We start from the raw sequence: 17894 nt of genomic DNA on the forward strand, positions 1-17894 counted from the left end.
GAACAGGGCTTGCTTATATAAAAGATGTAGAAAGAAGTTATCATAGTTAGCATACAGGTATCAGTAACATTATGACAGATGGTGGTCCAAGTTACCCGATCCAGAAATGATAAAATCTGATTGAGAGAGAGGGTAAACCCCAAACTGGTTAGGGAAACTAGCACTTCCTAGAGCCGGCCCCTTTTTTTAAGGATACTGAGCGCCTCACTGGGACCAGAGGAAACATCTCCATCACAGTGTGGTCACTGTCCGTCAGCACATGGCACACCCAGGCACCAACACCGTCTCCTGAGCCTGGCCCAGGGACACTCCTGGGTTCAGTGCTGTGGGACTCAGTCAGGTCAGCTACCCCATGAGTGTGGGAGTCACCATAACAAGCCTCTAAACTAGGGGTGGGAACGTCTGGCCCACGAAATCATTTGGTCTGGCAGGGCCAAGGCATTAGCGGTGAGTTAAACGTTTGACCAAATATAGCAGGCTGATTTTTAAGTGGGTAATTTTGAATGGCCCTCAAGCAATGTCATAAATATCCAAATAGCCCTTGACAGAAAAAAAGGTTCCCCACCCCTGTTCTAGACCAACCGCAAGCCTCATCCTGTCTGGGTGTCGAGGACCCTGGATCAGTCCCAGGTCTAGGGGAGGGGTGCACTGATGGCCAGCAGAGGTGACAGCCCCACTCTATCCGAGGGACTTCACAAACTTACCAAACAAAACCAGATGTCAACTCCGAATGTTTTTACCACACCCCATGAACTTCAATTCTTAGTGGTCTTTTTTGTTTTTCTATATATTCTCGTTCTAATTTGGATTCCCTCATTGATGCACAGAAATTATTTAAGAGAGGATGCGTATGTGTTTAACTTCTTCATGATTGGGTTTCTAGTTAGGTTTGGATTTGGGGTGCACCTCCCCTCCCTCCTGGCCGAGTTTCTGGTCAGTAGTATATACACTGAAGAACAGAGCTGGTGGGGCTCAAGTTCCAGCTTAGAATGAGCTCCCTGCTAGTGACGAGATTTGAGAACAAGGCTGAATCTCAGGTCAAAATGCAGGTTTCTGCTTCCTTCTGGTTGACAGAAGTAATTAGCCCCAGTGAGGGGACTGGTTTGCCCAGATGGGGACAGGCAAGAAGGTGGAAGACACCTGGTCTGCTAAGCATGTGCAGCTGGAAGTGCCGGGAGCTTCCCTTACCTGAGAGCGGGTGTTCTCAGAACGCAGACATGCTGGGGTTTTGAAGTTAAAAGACAAGCCCAACGAATTCCAGATTTCACAGATTAGATTTGGTATTTCTCCTCTTTGGAAATGAGTTGGGGGTTGGGGGGTGGCCAGGGAGAGAAAGGCACCTCACTTAGTTGAGGTTAATGGCATTGCGGTCACAGTACTGCTTGGGCTTTAAGGATTCCTTTGTCTGGTGGACTGCTGATTTTTTAAAATATTCAATGAGAACTGGAAAATAAGGGGCACTCTTTTCTCTTTGAAGTAATGAGTCCTCATATTAGTCTGATAACATGCATTATTCCATTTATAGTCTCAGTTTCTAGGCATGTTTCCTAAAGCTGCTGCCTCTGACGTTCTGTTGGGCATGACCGACCTCCAGTTTTCTGTGTGGCTGCTCGGCCCTCCTGGCCCCGGGTCCTGCAGTCTCAGGGGATGAGTTTTGCCACCTTTTGTCTTTTTTTATGGGGTTATCCCTGCCTTCCAGATCCTGCTAAACTTCCGGCAAAGGCAGGGGGTGGGGGTGGGGGGTGCAAGTGTGCTTCCCCTCTGGCCACCAGGACGTGTGGGATCCTGGTGTTCTGCCAGGCCATGTGTGACACCCACACTGCCTTTCTCAGGGCCCCCTGATAGTTGCTTAAACAGTCATCTCTCACACACACACACACACACACACACACACTTGTAGTTTGCAGCAGTTGATGTAGATAGCACTATCCTAGCTTTTATTGGTATTTGGAGGTGGATGCTGGTGCCCGAGTTGGTCTTCTGCCTGGAGCTCCCTCCTGGTTGTCCTGACATGGCCTCTACTCCAGCCCGCCCCGCCTTATCCTGGAAGTTGTGTCTCCTTCATTTGTTCTCCTGTAGCACTTATTCTTATCCTTAATTCATCTTTGTAATTCCATGTTATATAGTCATGCTGGTGTGTGTGTGTGTGATGAGTAACTATGCATCATTTTTATTACATATGTAAGAATTGTACTTGTCAGAGGACTCGGTATTTTGTGGATTGAAATACAGGACAGGTGAGGACATCTTGAAAAAATTCTTCCTGAAGGCAGTTGGGGTAAAGGAATCTCCAGCTCCCACACCTTGCGACCCTCTGCCGAGGCACTTTGCATTTTTTTCCTTTAATGGTAAGCATTAAATTACATGAGGTCCACCCTCTTAAAATTTTATATGTACAATACAGTATCGTTACCCATAGGCACAATATTGCACAGAGATCTCTGGAATTTATTCATCTTGCATAATGGAAACTTCCCTTTGCTTTGAAGTTTTCTAATGATATATGAACAGGATTTCTTTGTTTTGAGCAGCTTTTCTTGGGAAAATGTGTTCAGATTCATCCATAGCTATAGCATCTGAACTGTGATCCTTTTCAAAAGCCTCTAACATTTAGAGGCTTTGCTGCAGGCGTGGTTAATGGGCTCTCAGGTTTCGGTTCTTTTGATAACATCGTGAAGAGTGACTTCAGATGCTAAAACATCTGAGGAACGAAGAGCATTTTCGTTCTCCCCAGCCTGCTTCTTTATCATCATGTAATTCCTCCAGGTTCCTTCCTTTAACCTTTCCCCCAAATTTGTTCTAATTTTTAGACCAAGAAACCAGACTATTAAATCCATAAATGAGCAAGAAGGTATTTTCCTGGTTAAAATGCCAGTAATTTTATTGGCATTCTGTGGAACCCCAGCTTTCACAAAGCCCCTTTACAGAAAGTTTCCCACCACCTTCAGGACAAGGATTTGCCCGAGTTATAAAGCTGTTTACTGTGAAAGAACTTCAGACGTGGAGGAATTTGAACACTGTTTGGTTTTGCGTCTAGGTGTTTGACTTGGAAGGGTGCAGTCCTTAAACGCTGCTCTGTTTAAAGTCATTGCGTAACACTTGTGGGTGGGAGGTGACAGAATTAGGTGTAATAATCCTAGAGTTATGTGGGTATTTGGTGGCATTGTTATACCTGGCCTAACAGTTTTACGACCATTTTAAACGGGAAGAGCCATGTGTCTGCTTTAGCCTGCGATGGATTCTGTTGCAGCAGTTGTGATAGTGCCATGAGATGTGTAAGAGAAGCAGCGCAGAATTGAGACACGATCAGAGAACACAGTTCCACCTTTCCAAGGAAAACCCCCGGGCAATCTGTGACTCTTGGACTCACCATGTCCGCCTAGAGCCAGGCTGTCCTGCAGCCAGGAGAAGGCCTGGATGCAGCCTCATCCACACACAAACCAGAGGACGAGAAATGAAGTTTGTGGCGGCCTCCTCAGAGGGCGAGTTCAGGCCCTTCTGGGAAATAGCTATCAAAACTACACATTACCGTGCCCTGTGCCCATTTTCCCCATCTCACTCCCACTGTAATGGCCATTGCTGCTCCCCTTAGAGACCAGCCAGTCCATGTGGCTTCTGCTCTCATGGAAGCTGGTCTTAGACTTGTCCCCCCTCCTTTCACAATCCCGGATTAGTGCTGAGGCACCCTAGGTTCTTACTAAATCCTCATTGGTGGTCCAGCACCCCAAGGGGCCTGTCCTGCCCAGCCCACGCGGGAGAAAGTCAGAGGAGGCCCAGGCTGCCCCCCTTCTCCCCTGGGTGGGTCTGCTTCGTCTCCACATCCCACATCAGACATGGAGTCAGCTCCGGTCACTGTTCAGCTTCAGTCACAATGTCTGGAATAAAGTAATTCAGAGCTATTGCTAACTCACTGCATGACCTTGATCGGCGACTGACCACCTCCCTTGATTGCCATGTCTGCCAGGTAGGCGTGGCTTTCCTTCCCCCATGAAATCGGGTAATGCTCCTGCACGTGCTTAGTAATCTCCAAAATGCTGCCTCTTGAGTGGCTTTGCAACTATGTATCCATTTTGTAACAAAAATCAAAAGCTACTTTCTAACGGCTTAGTTATCAACAGGGTATGCTTGGCTACAACTCGTCTGTTGTTCCAAAAAACTACTCTGGCAGGGTCCGCTGCCTTCCTGCAGGCTCCCACTTGCTCTACGTATAAACCATGTATTATTGATATTCTTATTCAATGCCACTCATTTTCCAATTTTAAAAAATATTAGTGAAGTTGACAAGGTAGTAGGTCTTAGAAAGATAGTAAGTCAAAAACAAAATTGATAAAAATAGCGCCTAGGTATCTCTAACCTTATATCTTTAACTCTGATGTTTGGGACCCCAGCTGCTGACTAAGCAGCCAGAGCCTCAGCACAGTGTGAGTGTGGTTTACTGGCCGTGTGTGATCCGAGCGTGCTTGGTAAGAGCATGGATTCACAGGAGCCAGCTCTGCCATTGCCTCGCTGCATGACGCCGGGCAGCTTTTTAACTCTCTGAGACTCAGTTTCCCTATTCACAGAGGTGGGCTACTTAAAGAACTTCGATTATGAGTTCCAAATGAGTTAATACTTGCTTGGTACAAAGTTTGTGCCATGTAAATATTCATTATTGTTTATTGAGGGAAAATATGCTTTCACTGTTACATTTTTTTAGTCTACCCCCTCCTCTAGTTCTGTGTAAGATTAAGGTATACAGCATAATGACTTGACTTATGCATATATTGTGAAATGATTACCACATTAAATTTTGTTAACATCTATCATCTGATATTGATACAAAGAAAAAAAATGTGTGATGAGAACTCAGGATTAACTTTCTTAACTTTTTTATATATATCATACAGCAGTGTTAACTATAGTCATCATATTGGACATTGCATCCTTGATACTTCTTATTTTATAACAGAAGTTTGTAGCTTTGTCCACATTTATCCAATTCCCTCTTTCCCCCTCCCTCCCCACCTCCCTGCCTTTGGTAATCACAAATCTGATCTCTTTTCTATGAATGTTTGTGTGGGTGTTTCTTTTTTAGGTTTCACATATAAGTGAGACCATACAGTATTTGTCTTTCTCTGCTGACTCATTTCACTTAGCATAATGCACTCAAGGTCTATCCATGTTGTCACAAATGGCAGAATTTCCTCCCTTTTGTGGCTGAGTAATATTCCACTGTACACACGTATTTATCACATTTTCTTTATCCATTTGATCCATCAGTGGACACTTAGGTCATTTTTATATCTTGGCTATTGTAAGTAATATCTCTTCAACATCTTTGGATCTAGCCCCAGAAGTGGAATTGCTGCATCTCTCTGATACAAGTTAAAATATAACATGTCTCATGGTAAATTTTATATCTGACTTTCTCGGGCCTTTACCTTTTTCTGCAGGCTTTTGTGGAGGCCCAGAACAAGATCACTGTGCCGTTCCTTGAGCAGTGCCCCATCCGAGGTTTATACAAGGAGAGGATGACTGAGCTGTATGACTATCCCAAGTATAGTTGCCACTTCAAGAAAGGAAAGCGGTACGTGACGTTGCTTTCGCTTAATTTTATTTCACTTTTCTAATTGAATGCGTTCTTAAATGTTAAAACAGGTTCTGAATAACTTACCAGTTTATCAAATTAATTCATTATAAAATGGATTCATTTCTGTGCTTAAATATGAGAATATCTTTTGGTCTATTGTCCAAATTCTTAAAGTAAGGATTAAGAAATTTAGTAGATGTCCCTATAATTAAAAATAAATTTTAAAAAAACCAACAATGAACATCATCACACAAAAAAAAGAAAAACAAAGAAAGAAATTTAGTATAGATATGTTCTACGACGAAATCTAGAGTGTAAAAAACTATTGTTTTCTTATGGCTAGTAATTGGTGAGATGGCATGATTCATAAATAACAATGGAGATTTGTTTGCCTCTAAAATTCAATTATCTTTGGTTTATACTACTTGAAAAGATTTTATTATATGCACTTCTTCTATGCAAAAATGAAAATTGTCCAGGAAGTAGAACCTAATAATTTGCTTCCCTTGTTTTCTTACACTCACTCAAACATATTCTCTAGTTAGGTTTTTAAGCCTCATTGGAAGTATGTATCATCAATAATTTAGTATCCCCTTTCCCCCCAAGGATCAGCAAAGTGGATCTGCATGCCAAGCCCTGCCCACCACCTGCTTTTATAAATGAGGTTTAAATGGCACACAGCCATGTCCATTCATTTATATATTGTCCGTGGCTGCTTCTGTACAACTCACAGTTGTGTAGTAGCGGCGGAGATGTGTGGCCACAAAGCCTGAAATATTTTCAGTCTTGCCCGTTACAGAAAAGGTTTGCCAACCCCTACCCAACTGCCTTTTATTTAGCAAATAAAAGTCTTTGTCTCTGTTTAGTTAAGGTGCAGGATTTGAATATTTAAACCAATTCAGGTAAACTCTAGGTACGGGGAGATGGTGGGACCTACAACCTAGTCCCCATGTCCCATTTGCTGCAGTACCTGTGTGTGTGTGTGTGTGTGTGTGTGTGTGTTTTGCTTATATGCATTTGGTTTTACTCTGCAAATAGAAAACTCCACAGCTAAATAAAGACTGTCTCTGTCCCGCAGGTATTTCTATTTTTACAATACAGGTTTGCAGAACCAGCGAGTATTATATGTACAGGATTCCTTAGAGAGTGAAGCCAGAGTGTTTCTAGACCCCAACGTACTCTCCGATGATGGCACCGTGGCGCTTCGAGGTGAGTGCTCCACAGCCAGGCCCCGGGAGTCCCAGGCTCCCACACCAAGCTCAGTCACCTCACCTCGGAAATACCAGACAGAGTGTGGACCCTGTTGCAGAACAGATGCACACGCAATGTCAGGAGAGCTATTTTTGCACAGTATGTTTAGAACATGTGAGTAATCACGTGTCCTCATGGCATGAAGCACATCTGGAGAATACTTGTCACTGGCCTCAAATTAGGGCCTAGGGCTTCTGAGACGCTGAAGTATCTTCATCATTTCCCATAATATCCCTGAGAACTATCTGTGATTAGAAACACAGTCCTCTTCTATAAGAAATTTAAGCTATACAAAGAATGTTTCAACTATAAATATAAAATAGGAAGGAGTATTTACGAGATCCCTTTCCTTGGGGGAGGGGGGGGGGCAGGGGAACTGATTAAGAGTTTTAAAATTTAGATAATTGTCAGTATGTTAGAATTAAAAGTAAAAACATACAAGCTTGTAAAAATTGGACAACTTGGTACCCTGACCTGTAAAGATGCAAGTTTAAAAACTGAGTAAGTTTAGCCTACAGTTGCTATATGTCTCTAAATGATCCTGTCCCGAAGATAACCTCCCCCACAGGCCATAACGATTACCCCCGGTTTGTGCCATAAACACTAGTCCCAGGGTCAAGAAGTTTGTGGTTCTGTGGTTTAATAACTGTATCCTCTGAGAACCACATCTTGGTAGCATTATAGATGTTTTTAGTGCAGTTGGCTCTCATCTTCTGTGTTATTAAGAAAGCACAGGTGTAGGTTCAGTCCTACAGAATTGAGCAGTTGGAACACTGAAGTCCTATAATCAGTTAGGTGGGAATTAAACGGATCTGGGCAAGGACCCTTAGAATAAAATAAAAATGCCCTTGACCAAAATTGCCCTTACAATAAAAATAAAGGCATTCCGTCATTTAGTGGTTCCCTCTCCTCTCCAAATGGGCTGTGAATGTAAATGATGATTCTTTACTAACTGGTATTGAAAGTAATAAGATGCCAGCCAGCTTAATAAGAGTATTCTTCCATGAATTGGAACTTGGAGTTAAAAGAACTTATTAACATACTAGTTCTGTGCAATAATGTACCCTGTGTAGGATTCATTTAGTTTTAGCAAAGGTCTGTCTTGCAACTCATCCAGAAAGACTTCATTATAACAGAGTCTCACTTCTCACTTTGATAATTCATCCTAGTAACTTTTTTATGGAATTGTTGCCATCTTCGTGTCCGGATGGATGAAAAGGAAAATTCAACATGGGACCTGGATTGGGTGTTTGACAGTGGTATTATAGGGAAATTACAGTATGGGAGGTAAACATTCAGATTCTTTTGATAGTATATACATTTTTTTAAAAATGTACTTTGATTGATTTCAGAGAGGAAGGGAGAGGGAGAGATAGAAACATCAAAGATGAGAATCATTGATCGTCTGTCTCCTGCACACCCCCCACTGGGGATCAAGCCTGCAACCTGGGCATGTGCCCTTGACCAGAATCGAACCTGGGACCCTTCAGTCTGCAGGTAGATGCTCTGTGGATAAAGTGTCAGCCTGCTGACTGAAGGTTTATGGGTTCAATTTTGGTCAAGGGCATGCACCTCAGTTGCAGGCTCGTGTGGGAGGCAACAGTTGATGTGCCTCTCTCACATCGATGTTTCTCTCTGTCTCTCCCCTCTCCTCCACTCTCTCTAGAAATCAATGGAAAAACTACGTTGGGTGAGGATTAACAAAAATAAAATTAATATAATTTGAAATCAAAATTTTTATTTGGAATTTTTCTGAAAATTTTCTAATTCTATATAGCTAATTCAAACACTACAATGTTATATAGAGTGGAAAGTGAATATTTTCTCCCCATCATTTTCTAGATTCTTTTCTGCAGTTACATACTTATGAGCCTGGATATTTTATAGGAATTGTAAGTGATTAATAAGTAGGCTTTTTGAAGTTTTAGACATATTTCCCATTAATAGAGGTCTCATGTAAAAATAGTAGAAAACCTCTGAAAATAGTTGGGTTTCTTAGAATAATTTCCACAAACACCCCTCCACCCCCCCCAGGTAAAGTTCAGCAAACATCCTAAGAGGAAATTTCTGGTGTTGGTGTCTGGTACCAAATGCTGTACCATAATGATAATTCACAATGATGAAAGCTGCTATATTTGTCAGGAAACATTCCATGGTGATGACAATGATCTATCTCTCTTGTCCCTAAAGAATTGGACAGTAGAGTAGTCCATAGATGGTGTTGCTTTTCTTCCTTTTCCACGGTCACTTTTGGTATGTGGACCGCGTGAGATCCTTCATTGCAAACCCTCAGGCCTTATTTGCCTGGGTGGTGGTGTTCGGATGGTATGGGCGATAATCCTTGAGTGCCAGTAATGCTCAGAAAACGGGGCTGTAAAGAATGAACTCAGATAGTTTGGAATCCATCCCAAAAATTACCTAATGACTCCAATTTAGTTCTGTTTCATGGTGTGTGTCCTAATTCAGTCATTGCTCCAAAGGCAGTTTCCTTGTTCCTTACTTGTTCCCTTTGCAGTGGTTCTCAACCTTCTGGCCCTTTAAATACAGTTCCTCATGTTGTGACCCAACCATAAAATTATTTTCATTGCTACTTCATAACTGTAATGTTGCTACTGTTATGAGTGTAATGTGAATATCTAATATGCAGGATGGTCTTAGGCGACCCCTGTGAAAGGGTCGTTCGACCGCCAAAGGGGTTGCAACCCACAGGTTGAGAACCGCTGCTTTAGAGTGTAAATAAAATGTGCTGAAAATCCAAGATGAGCTCTGCTTTTAACTGATAGAAATTAAAAAATGGAAGCATCTTAGTGGGCATAGAATCCAACACTTCATGTTAGAGATGAAGAAATGAAGACTTGCTTAAGGTCATAAGGCAAATGCCTGTAAGACATGGGCTTGGCCCTCAGAGTTCCTCACTACCACAGTCTGCCTCCGTGTACGACAGAGAGCGTTGTGGGGCAGCGCAGGGCAGTGAGCAGGGCCAGGCACTGTGTCCCCATCACTGTTGGATTTCTCCTGTGTTCCATAGGCTATGCATTCAGTGAAGACGGTGAATATTTTGCCTACGGTCTGAGTGCCAGTGGCTCCGACTGGGTGACAATCAAGTTTATGAAAGTCGATGGTGCTAAAGAGCTTCCAGATGTGCTCGAAAGAGTCAAGTTCAGCTGTATGGCCTGGACCCATGATGGGAAGGGAATGTTCTACAACTCTTACCCCCAACAAGATGGAAAAAGTGATGGTACGTTAAGCCTTCAGGTGAAAGCACCTTTTTTTATGAAATAGAAGTATGACTCCCATAACTTTAAAAGAAAAACTAATCCCTAACAGTTTGGTCTAGAGCAAGCATGTCAAACTTGCGGCCCACAGCGAATATTTTTGGGGCCCAGCCAATATAACAGTAGGTAAGAAATGTTTTAATTAAATTTCCTTAATTTAGTTTTTACAATATCCTGTTATACATTATCTATATATATAAAAAGCTAAGTGACCAACCGTACGTCCGTCCCACCCACTGACTGACCAGCTGGTACATATGATGCGCACTGGAAATTTAAAAATAAACATTGACTCGCGCTTATGTGATTCATGTAAAGCTCTTGCTGGCACCAATCCCATGCGTGTTTCGATCTGTCATTGTCGATCGTGAATTTAGTTGTTTTAGTTGACATTCAAAGTGAACCACATCGTGATTTATTCATCAACCGTCCAACTGGCCAGTACATATGATGCGCAATGGCAATTTAAAAATAAATGTTGACTTGCACATGTGTGATACATATAAAGTTCTCGCTGGCACCAATCGCACGCATGTTTTAATTTTATAATGCTGTATTATATATACTATTGACATAATTTTTTGCAGTAACATAATTACTGTATGAATCTTTCTTCTAATTAATTTCCTTTCAATGTGCATGAATTCGTGCACCGGGCCTCTAGTCCTATCTAATAAAAGAGTAATATGTAAATTAACCATCACTCCATGACAAAGATGACGGCGCCCATAGTGGCTGGGACGGGACACTGGCAGTGTTGCCCTGGCATTGCGAGCCCAGCGTCTGTGCACTGGCAGTGTGGTGGGAGGGGAGGGGCCTCGGCGCGAGGGACGCTGGCGTCATTGCAGGCCAGGCTGAGGGACACCCACCTCCCCCCCCCCCCCCCCCCCCCGCACGAATTTCGTGCACTGGGCCTCTAGTATATATATAAAAGCCTAAGTGACCGAACAACCAGTCAACCGGTCGCTATAACACGCACTGACCACCAGAGGGCAGGCGCTCAACACAGGAGCTGCCTCCTGGTGGTCAGTGTGCTCCCACAGCCAACCTCTCATAGCCCCTCCCCACAGCCAGCCGGCCAACCTCCCACAACCCCGGCCCCTGCCCCAGCCAGCTGGCCTGATGGCCCCCATCAGGGTGGTCAACCTCCTAAAGCCCCTTCCCCTGGCTGATCAGCCCCAATGTCTGGCCAGGCTAAGGGACCCCACCCATGCACGAATTCATGCACTGGGCTTCTAGTTATTAATAATGAACTACAATGTTCGCTAATGACTGATTACTATAATCGTGTTGCATTCATTTACCTTATGCGCCTTATGTGCAGGCGCACCATTTGTCTCCACTAATACTAGCAGCAGATATTTTAGCAACCAATTGCCATGTCATTAGTCTTGGACTGACTTGTTTGGTGTGCACAACAGGAAATATTTTGCTTTCGGAGAACAAGAAAAATAGGTTTATTTGCATTACACTTATTAAGTTGCGTAGTTATTCAGTGCCTGGTAAGTTAATGATTATTCATTTATTTCAGCCCTTTGTGTTCAGCATGTCTATTGAAATAAACCTACATTTCTATGAAAATGGAAGTTTTTTTTTGCAGCCCACATAAACTTAAACTGTGTTTATTTGGCCCATGTTAGCCTTTGAGTTTGACATGCTTAGTCTAGAGCCAGGATTCCTCAAAGAACGTTGTACCATGTAACTTTGTTGTATAAGAGATCACCCCAAACCTCAGTGGTTTAGAATAATGACCATTTATTTCGCTTGAGTCTATGGGTTGTCCAGGCAGTTCTTCTGGGCTTAGCTGAGTTCATCGTGTGTCTGTCTGTGGTCAGCTGCAGGTCAGTTGGCTTGACTCTTTTACATGTCTGGGGCCTCAGCTCTGATCCATGTGGTCTCTCATCCTCTAGCAGGCTAATTTGCATCGAAGCTCAGCAGGATTCCAAGAGGGAGAGCTGAAAGGCACAACTTCGTAGATGCCTGGGCTTGCTACTGTCATACTGTCACTTCCCTGCATTCTGTTTACCATCCCCTCTTCAAGGGGATACTGGGAAATGTGAAATAGTGAGGCCACTATTCCAGTCAGTCTTTCACAGATGTGTTCTATGTCCCAGGGGGTTCATGGAGAAGATGGATTTTTTTCATAAAACTAACTTATTTAATGATGTTGAGTGATTATAAAGTTTTTCTGCTGCAATCATCATTGATCTTTTCCCCTGGTCAGAAGTTACAGTCCCCTGTTGGCTGCATTTATCTTGACACTTTTCTTCTTGTTAACTTCCCATGCACATCTATTCTTCTCCTCTTCAGTTTCACAAAGATCCTGTTGTGTTCAGTGGTCCCTCTTTCTTTCTCCCTTCACTCCTCATCTTCCCAGACAGGAAGGGTCCTGTACCTTATACCTTGCTGGTACAGGCTGTCAGCATCAGCGTCTTTATGCCACTGCATATTCCACTCGAGGTATAGCGTTCTCATGTTTCTTGGCTGGTCGTGATGGGTGGGTTTTACGGTCCCTTTGTTAGAGATGTGGGGCTGGGATGCAGAGTCTTGGGTACCTTTTTCAGAGCGTGGGCTCAGCAAGTGCTTTCTACCGCACATGTTGTCCCCTTATCATGACCTGCTGTATCTTTAGTTATACTCTCCTTTCTGTCTCCTGCCTCCCCCTCCCAGTTGAATTGGGAATAAGGCTGTAACACTTTTTATCTCTTTTGGCTATGTTTACCGTCTGCTGCCTTTGATTATACTACTCATTACCTTTCTTCGAATTCACCAGGGATCTATAGGAGGAGCTAAGAGGTTTTTAAATCAAGAATGTTGGCTAAAGAAAGACCTCTGTGTCTGTATTGAGAGTGCCAGTGGGTTAGAAATTGTTGGCTATTTCCAAGTTCTGGGAGATCAAAAAAGTACTTAACTGGCCATTTCTTGTTAGAGAATAATGTTATGAAGTTAACTTGTGAAAAACATGAAAATTTTCAGTTACTCTCCGCTTTCAGTGGCAACCATAGTAATTGCGATTGAACTAAGAAAGCCAGTACCTCCCAGCTGTCGGTTGCTGGGCTCTTGGCCAGAGAACCTCAGCAGCCACTTAGGGTGAGTGCTGGAGCCCGTGCAGAAAAGCTGAGTGGTTCTGACTGCGCACTTCTTACCAGTGTTCCCAGAAAGCCCTGGGAAAGTCACCAAGTGCTCTAAGGTGGTGGTGTTTTTTTCATTAAATTTGCTGGGGTGACATTGGGTAATAGGATCATAGAGCTTTCAAGTGTACATTTCTATGACATAAGATCTGAATATTGCACAGTGTGTCGTGGTATTATCTTGTTCTTCATTGTTCTGAAAGCTTGGTACATTTTCAGAATAAAATAAAAATAGTTCAATCTTAAAACAGCCTCAAAAAAATCAGCAGATATGTGTGAATTACTTCCAGATGATACTCAACTGATTCTTAACTTCTTTTTTTTTCAATAGTTCGCTTTTAGAGCCATTTTAAGTTTACAGCAAAATTGAGCACAAGGTACAGAGATTTCCCATACATCCCCTGCCCCCACACATGCATAGCCTCTCCCATTATCAGCATCTCCACCACAGTGGTACAGTTGATGAGCCTACATGGACACATCATAATCACCCCAAATCAATCATTTACATTAGACTTCAGGTTATGGTGTACATTCCAGGGGTTCACACAAATGTGTAACGATATGTATCCACCATTGTGGTATTATACCAGGGTAGTTTGACTTCCCTGGTAATCCTCTGTTCCACCTCTTTATCCTCCCTCCCTCCCTCCCTCCCAACCCCTGGCAACCACTGATCTTACCATCTCTGTAGTTTTGCCTTTTCCAGAATGCCTTTAGTTGACATCGACTATCTACCCTTTTCAGATTGGCTTCTTTCACTTAGTCATATGCATTTAAGATTGCTCCATGTCTTTTCATGGCTTGATAGTTTATTTCTTTTTAGTGCTTAATAATATTCTATTGTCTAGATGTAGCACGGTTTATTTATGCACTCACCATCGCTTCTCGGCCTTTTGGCTAAGATCAAGTGTAGTATTTATGCACTCACCTAAAACATCTTGGTTGCTTCCAAGTTTTGGCAGTTACGAATAAAGCAGTTATAAACATTTGTGTGCAGGTTTTTGCATCAACATAAATAAGTTTTCAACTCCTTTGGGTAAATACCAAGGAGTGTGATTATTGCATCATGTGGAAGAGGTGTGTTTAGGTTTGGAAGAAACTGCCGAACTGTCTTGCAAAGTGGCTGTGCCATCTTGCATTCCCACCAGCTGTGAATGAGAGTTTCTATTGCTCCACATCCTCATCAGCATTTGGTGTCATCCATGCTCTGGATTGTGGCCATTCTGATAATGGTATCGGTTTTATTTGCATTTTCTTGATGACCTATGATGTGGAACATCTTTGCATATGCTTATTTGCCATCTCTACTGTCTGTTAAGGTCGTTGGCCCATTTTTTTAATCAGGTGATTTTTTTCCCTCATTGTTGAGTTTTAGTAATTCTCTGTGTATTTGGGATGACAGTCCTTTATCAGATAGGTTTTTTGCAAATATTTTCTCCCACTTTGTGGCTTGTCTTTTCATTTCCTTGACAGTATCTTTCACAGAGCAGATGGCTCTAATTTGAATGAAGTTCAGCTTCTCAGTTCTCTCTTTCATGAATTGTGCCTTTGGTGTTGTATCCAAAAAGTCACCACCAAACCCACGGTCACCTAGGTTTCTCCTGTGTTGTTTCCTAGAATATTTGTAGTTTTGCATGTAGAGTCAGGGCTGTGGTCCATTTTGAGTCCATGTTTGTGAAGTGTGTCCGGTCTGTGTGTAGATTGTTTTACATGTGAATATCCACTGTTTGTTGAAAAAAATGATCTTTTCTCTATTGTATAACTGTTGCTCTTTTAGCAGAGATCAGTTGACTGTATTATGTGGGTCTGTTTCTGGGCTATCTACTCTTTTCCACTGATCTGTTTGTCTGTTTTTGCCAATGGCACCAATGTCTTGATTACTTACAGTAAGTCTTGAAGTCAGATAATGTTAGTCCTCCAATATTGTGTGGGCTGTTGTTTTGTTTTTGCTGCTCCACATAAACTTTAGAATCAGTTTGTCAATATCCACAAAATAACTTGCTGGGATTTTGACTGGGATTGGATCGGATCTAAAGGTCAAGTTGAGAAGAACTGACAATATTGAGTCTTCCTGACCACGGACATGAAGTATCTCCCCATTTATTTAGCTCTTCTTTGATTTCTTTCATCAGAGTTTTTATAGTTTTCCTCCTCTAGATCTCATACATATTTTGTTAGATTTATACCTAGGTATTCCTTTTGGGGCTACTAATGTAAGTGGTATTGTGTGTTTAGTTTGAAATTCCATTTGCTCATTGCTGGTATACAGAAAAACAATTAACTTTTATGTAATAACCTCATATCCTACAACCAGATACGTGACTTGGATTCTAGCATAGTACAGAGTGGGTGGAATAGGTTCTCTTAAAACTGCACACTGCGTTTCAGTCTACATTGTTAACTCTTCCAGGCACAGAGACGTCCAGCAACCTCCACCAGAAGCTCTGCTACCATGTCTTGGGGACTGATCAGTCAGAAGATATTTTGTGTGCTGAGTTTCCCGATGAGCCCAAGTGGATGGGTGGAGCTGAGGTATTGTACTGTTGTGAAATTTTACCCAAAAAGACCATGTCCCATGGATTGTATATGTAAATATCCTTGTTTCGTGATGACCTTTATGAGTGGTAGAAGTCCTTTGAGGGACTAGTCTTTTTGTTAAAAATATTGGCATTCAAAATTATTCTTAATAATGAAGTTGATGATAAACCTTTTAACAACATAAAAATCTTAATACTAAAAGTTATGCATGCTTATGGTAAAAAATGTATAAGTACAGAATAACGTAAAGTGAAACATGAACATTGTGAAACTCGGAATCCTCCTTAGAGGTGAGGAGAGTATCCTTCTAAACATTTTCCTTTCATATGCAAGTGAGAATGTAGAGAGTGTGTATTTTCCTGTTTGACACAGTTGTGCTCTTTGTGTAGAAGGTTTACTTGTTTTTACACTAAAATATGTACTCTTTAGATATCTTCCTGTTTTATTTTTTTAATGTGTTTTTATTGATTTCAGAGAGAGAGATAGAAACATCAATGATGAGAGAGAATCATTGATCGGCTGCCTCCTGCACACCCCCTACTGGGGATTGAGCCTGAAACCCGGGCATGTGCCCTGACCAGGAATCAAACCGGTACCTCCTTGTGCGTGGTGTCCGCGCTCAACCTCTGAGCCACGCCACCTGGGCGATACCTTCCCATCTTATAGATAGATCGCTCATATGTTCCTTGGGGATCTTGATAATAACCAGCCTCTATTGAAGTGATACATATTTGAAGTTACTGGCCTAGATTTTATTCTGTATCTTGATAATCAATTGAAAAAGCTTAGAGTTGCTTAGAGTAAGAATTTACTGTTGTGAGTTGACTCCTGGGGACTAAGAAATATTTTTTTAAAGAAAGAAAAACAGGCCTGGCTAGGATGGCTCATTTGGTTGGGGTATCGTCCCGTATACCAAAAGGTTTTGGTTCAATTTCTGGTCAGGGCATATACCCAGGTTGCAGGTTCAGTGCCCTTGTAGGGCACATATGAGAGGCAATTGATTGATGTTTCTCTTTCACATTGACGTTTCTCTGTCTCTTTCTCTAAAATCAATAAACATATCCTCAGGTAAGGATTTTTAAAAAAAGAAAGAAAAACATTCTGAATGTTTTAATACAAGTAGACTGTCATTCCATTTTTAAGTAGGAATGAGGAATCCACTAGAAACATTTTAGCTCATTGAGCCATTTAGCTCTTCTCTGAGAGATGATTAAAAATTTGGTAAGAAAAGGACATTTTAAATTTGAACTTTGCTCATGGGTCTGATTCATTGGGGTCAAGAGTGGGAACCCATGGTATTTTGGTTCATGTGCGTTGATATACCTTATTCCAAATTTTCCCTTTATTTCTTTATTTTGTTTCTCTAGACTAAGGCTTGTCACACTTTTGCCCTTAGGCCAAATCTGACCTGCTAGTTTTTGTAAATAAACTTTTATTGGAACAGCACACCCCTTTGTTTACGTAGTGTCTGTGACTACAGTCAACCTCCAACACCAGAGTTCAGTAGTTGCCACAGAAGGCCACAAGGCTCACAAAGGTTTACAGGAAAACTTTGCCAGACTTTAATACACTGTGTTAAAAATGAATCCATAGGACTTACATTTTATTACCTGAAACTGTGCCCTTTTTTCATGCTTTTTCTTTTCTACCTAATTCCCCACCCTACAAGCTTTGCTTGTATAGTTACTATTGCCATATTTCTCACATATTTGTTTTTAATGGCTCTTCTGACTCTATTTGTATGTTTTTACTAAATTTTCTTCTTATAACAGCTTTTCCTCATACCTAAGGCTTCTGCTTACTATGGATATGTATTTATTTAAAAAATAGTATAGATTTTAACTTTTGTCTGAGTGACACAATTAGGGAGACAAAATATGCTACCAAAACAACCTAAAAACATTAGGTCATGTGTTTCTCTTTACCTTTATTTGGGGGGAAACCTAAAAATAACATATTTTCGTAATCAAATTTTATTCCTCTGGGCTCATCATAAATTCAAAAACATGCTGTTGTGGAGAAATTTTTTCCTTCCAGGCTAATAATTTCATTGAACCAGGCCTGTTTTAATCAAAGTAAAATTATTTGGTTGATAAAATAACAGGAACACTAAAAATAAATGCCTGA

At 41.7% G+C, this 17894-nt stretch overlaps 1 protein-coding gene and 1 non-coding gene across 2 annotated transcripts in view; both read left to right on the plus strand.

The window, feature by feature from the left end:
* PREP (prolyl endopeptidase) overlaps positions 1-17894 on the plus strand; it is a 108314-nt gene that overhangs the window by 17360 nt on the left and 73060 nt on the right. Inside the window, exons 3-6 of the mRNA XM_070418006.1 lie at positions 5433-5566; positions 6648-6778; positions 9849-10058; positions 15640-15761. Coding sequence (XP_070274107.1) covers positions 5433-5566; positions 6648-6778; positions 9849-10058; positions 15640-15761 — 597 coding nt within the window. The remainder of the gene's footprint in view (positions 1-5432; positions 5567-6647; positions 6779-9848; positions 10059-15639; positions 15762-17894) is intronic.
* Positions 14107-14295, plus strand: LOC139013417 (U2 spliceosomal RNA). Its single transcript, XR_011472053.1, has one exon. It is a non-coding gene; the product is annotated as a U2 spliceosomal RNA (small nuclear RNA).

Source organism: Myotis yumanensis, unplaced genomic scaffold, assembly GCF_028538775.1.
Source record: "Myotis yumanensis isolate MYYU_CA2020_CCGP unplaced genomic scaffold, mMyoYum1.0.hap1 SCAF_6, whole genome shotgun sequence".
Taxonomy (NCBI): domain Eukaryota; kingdom Metazoa; phylum Chordata; class Mammalia; order Chiroptera; family Vespertilionidae; genus Myotis; species Myotis yumanensis.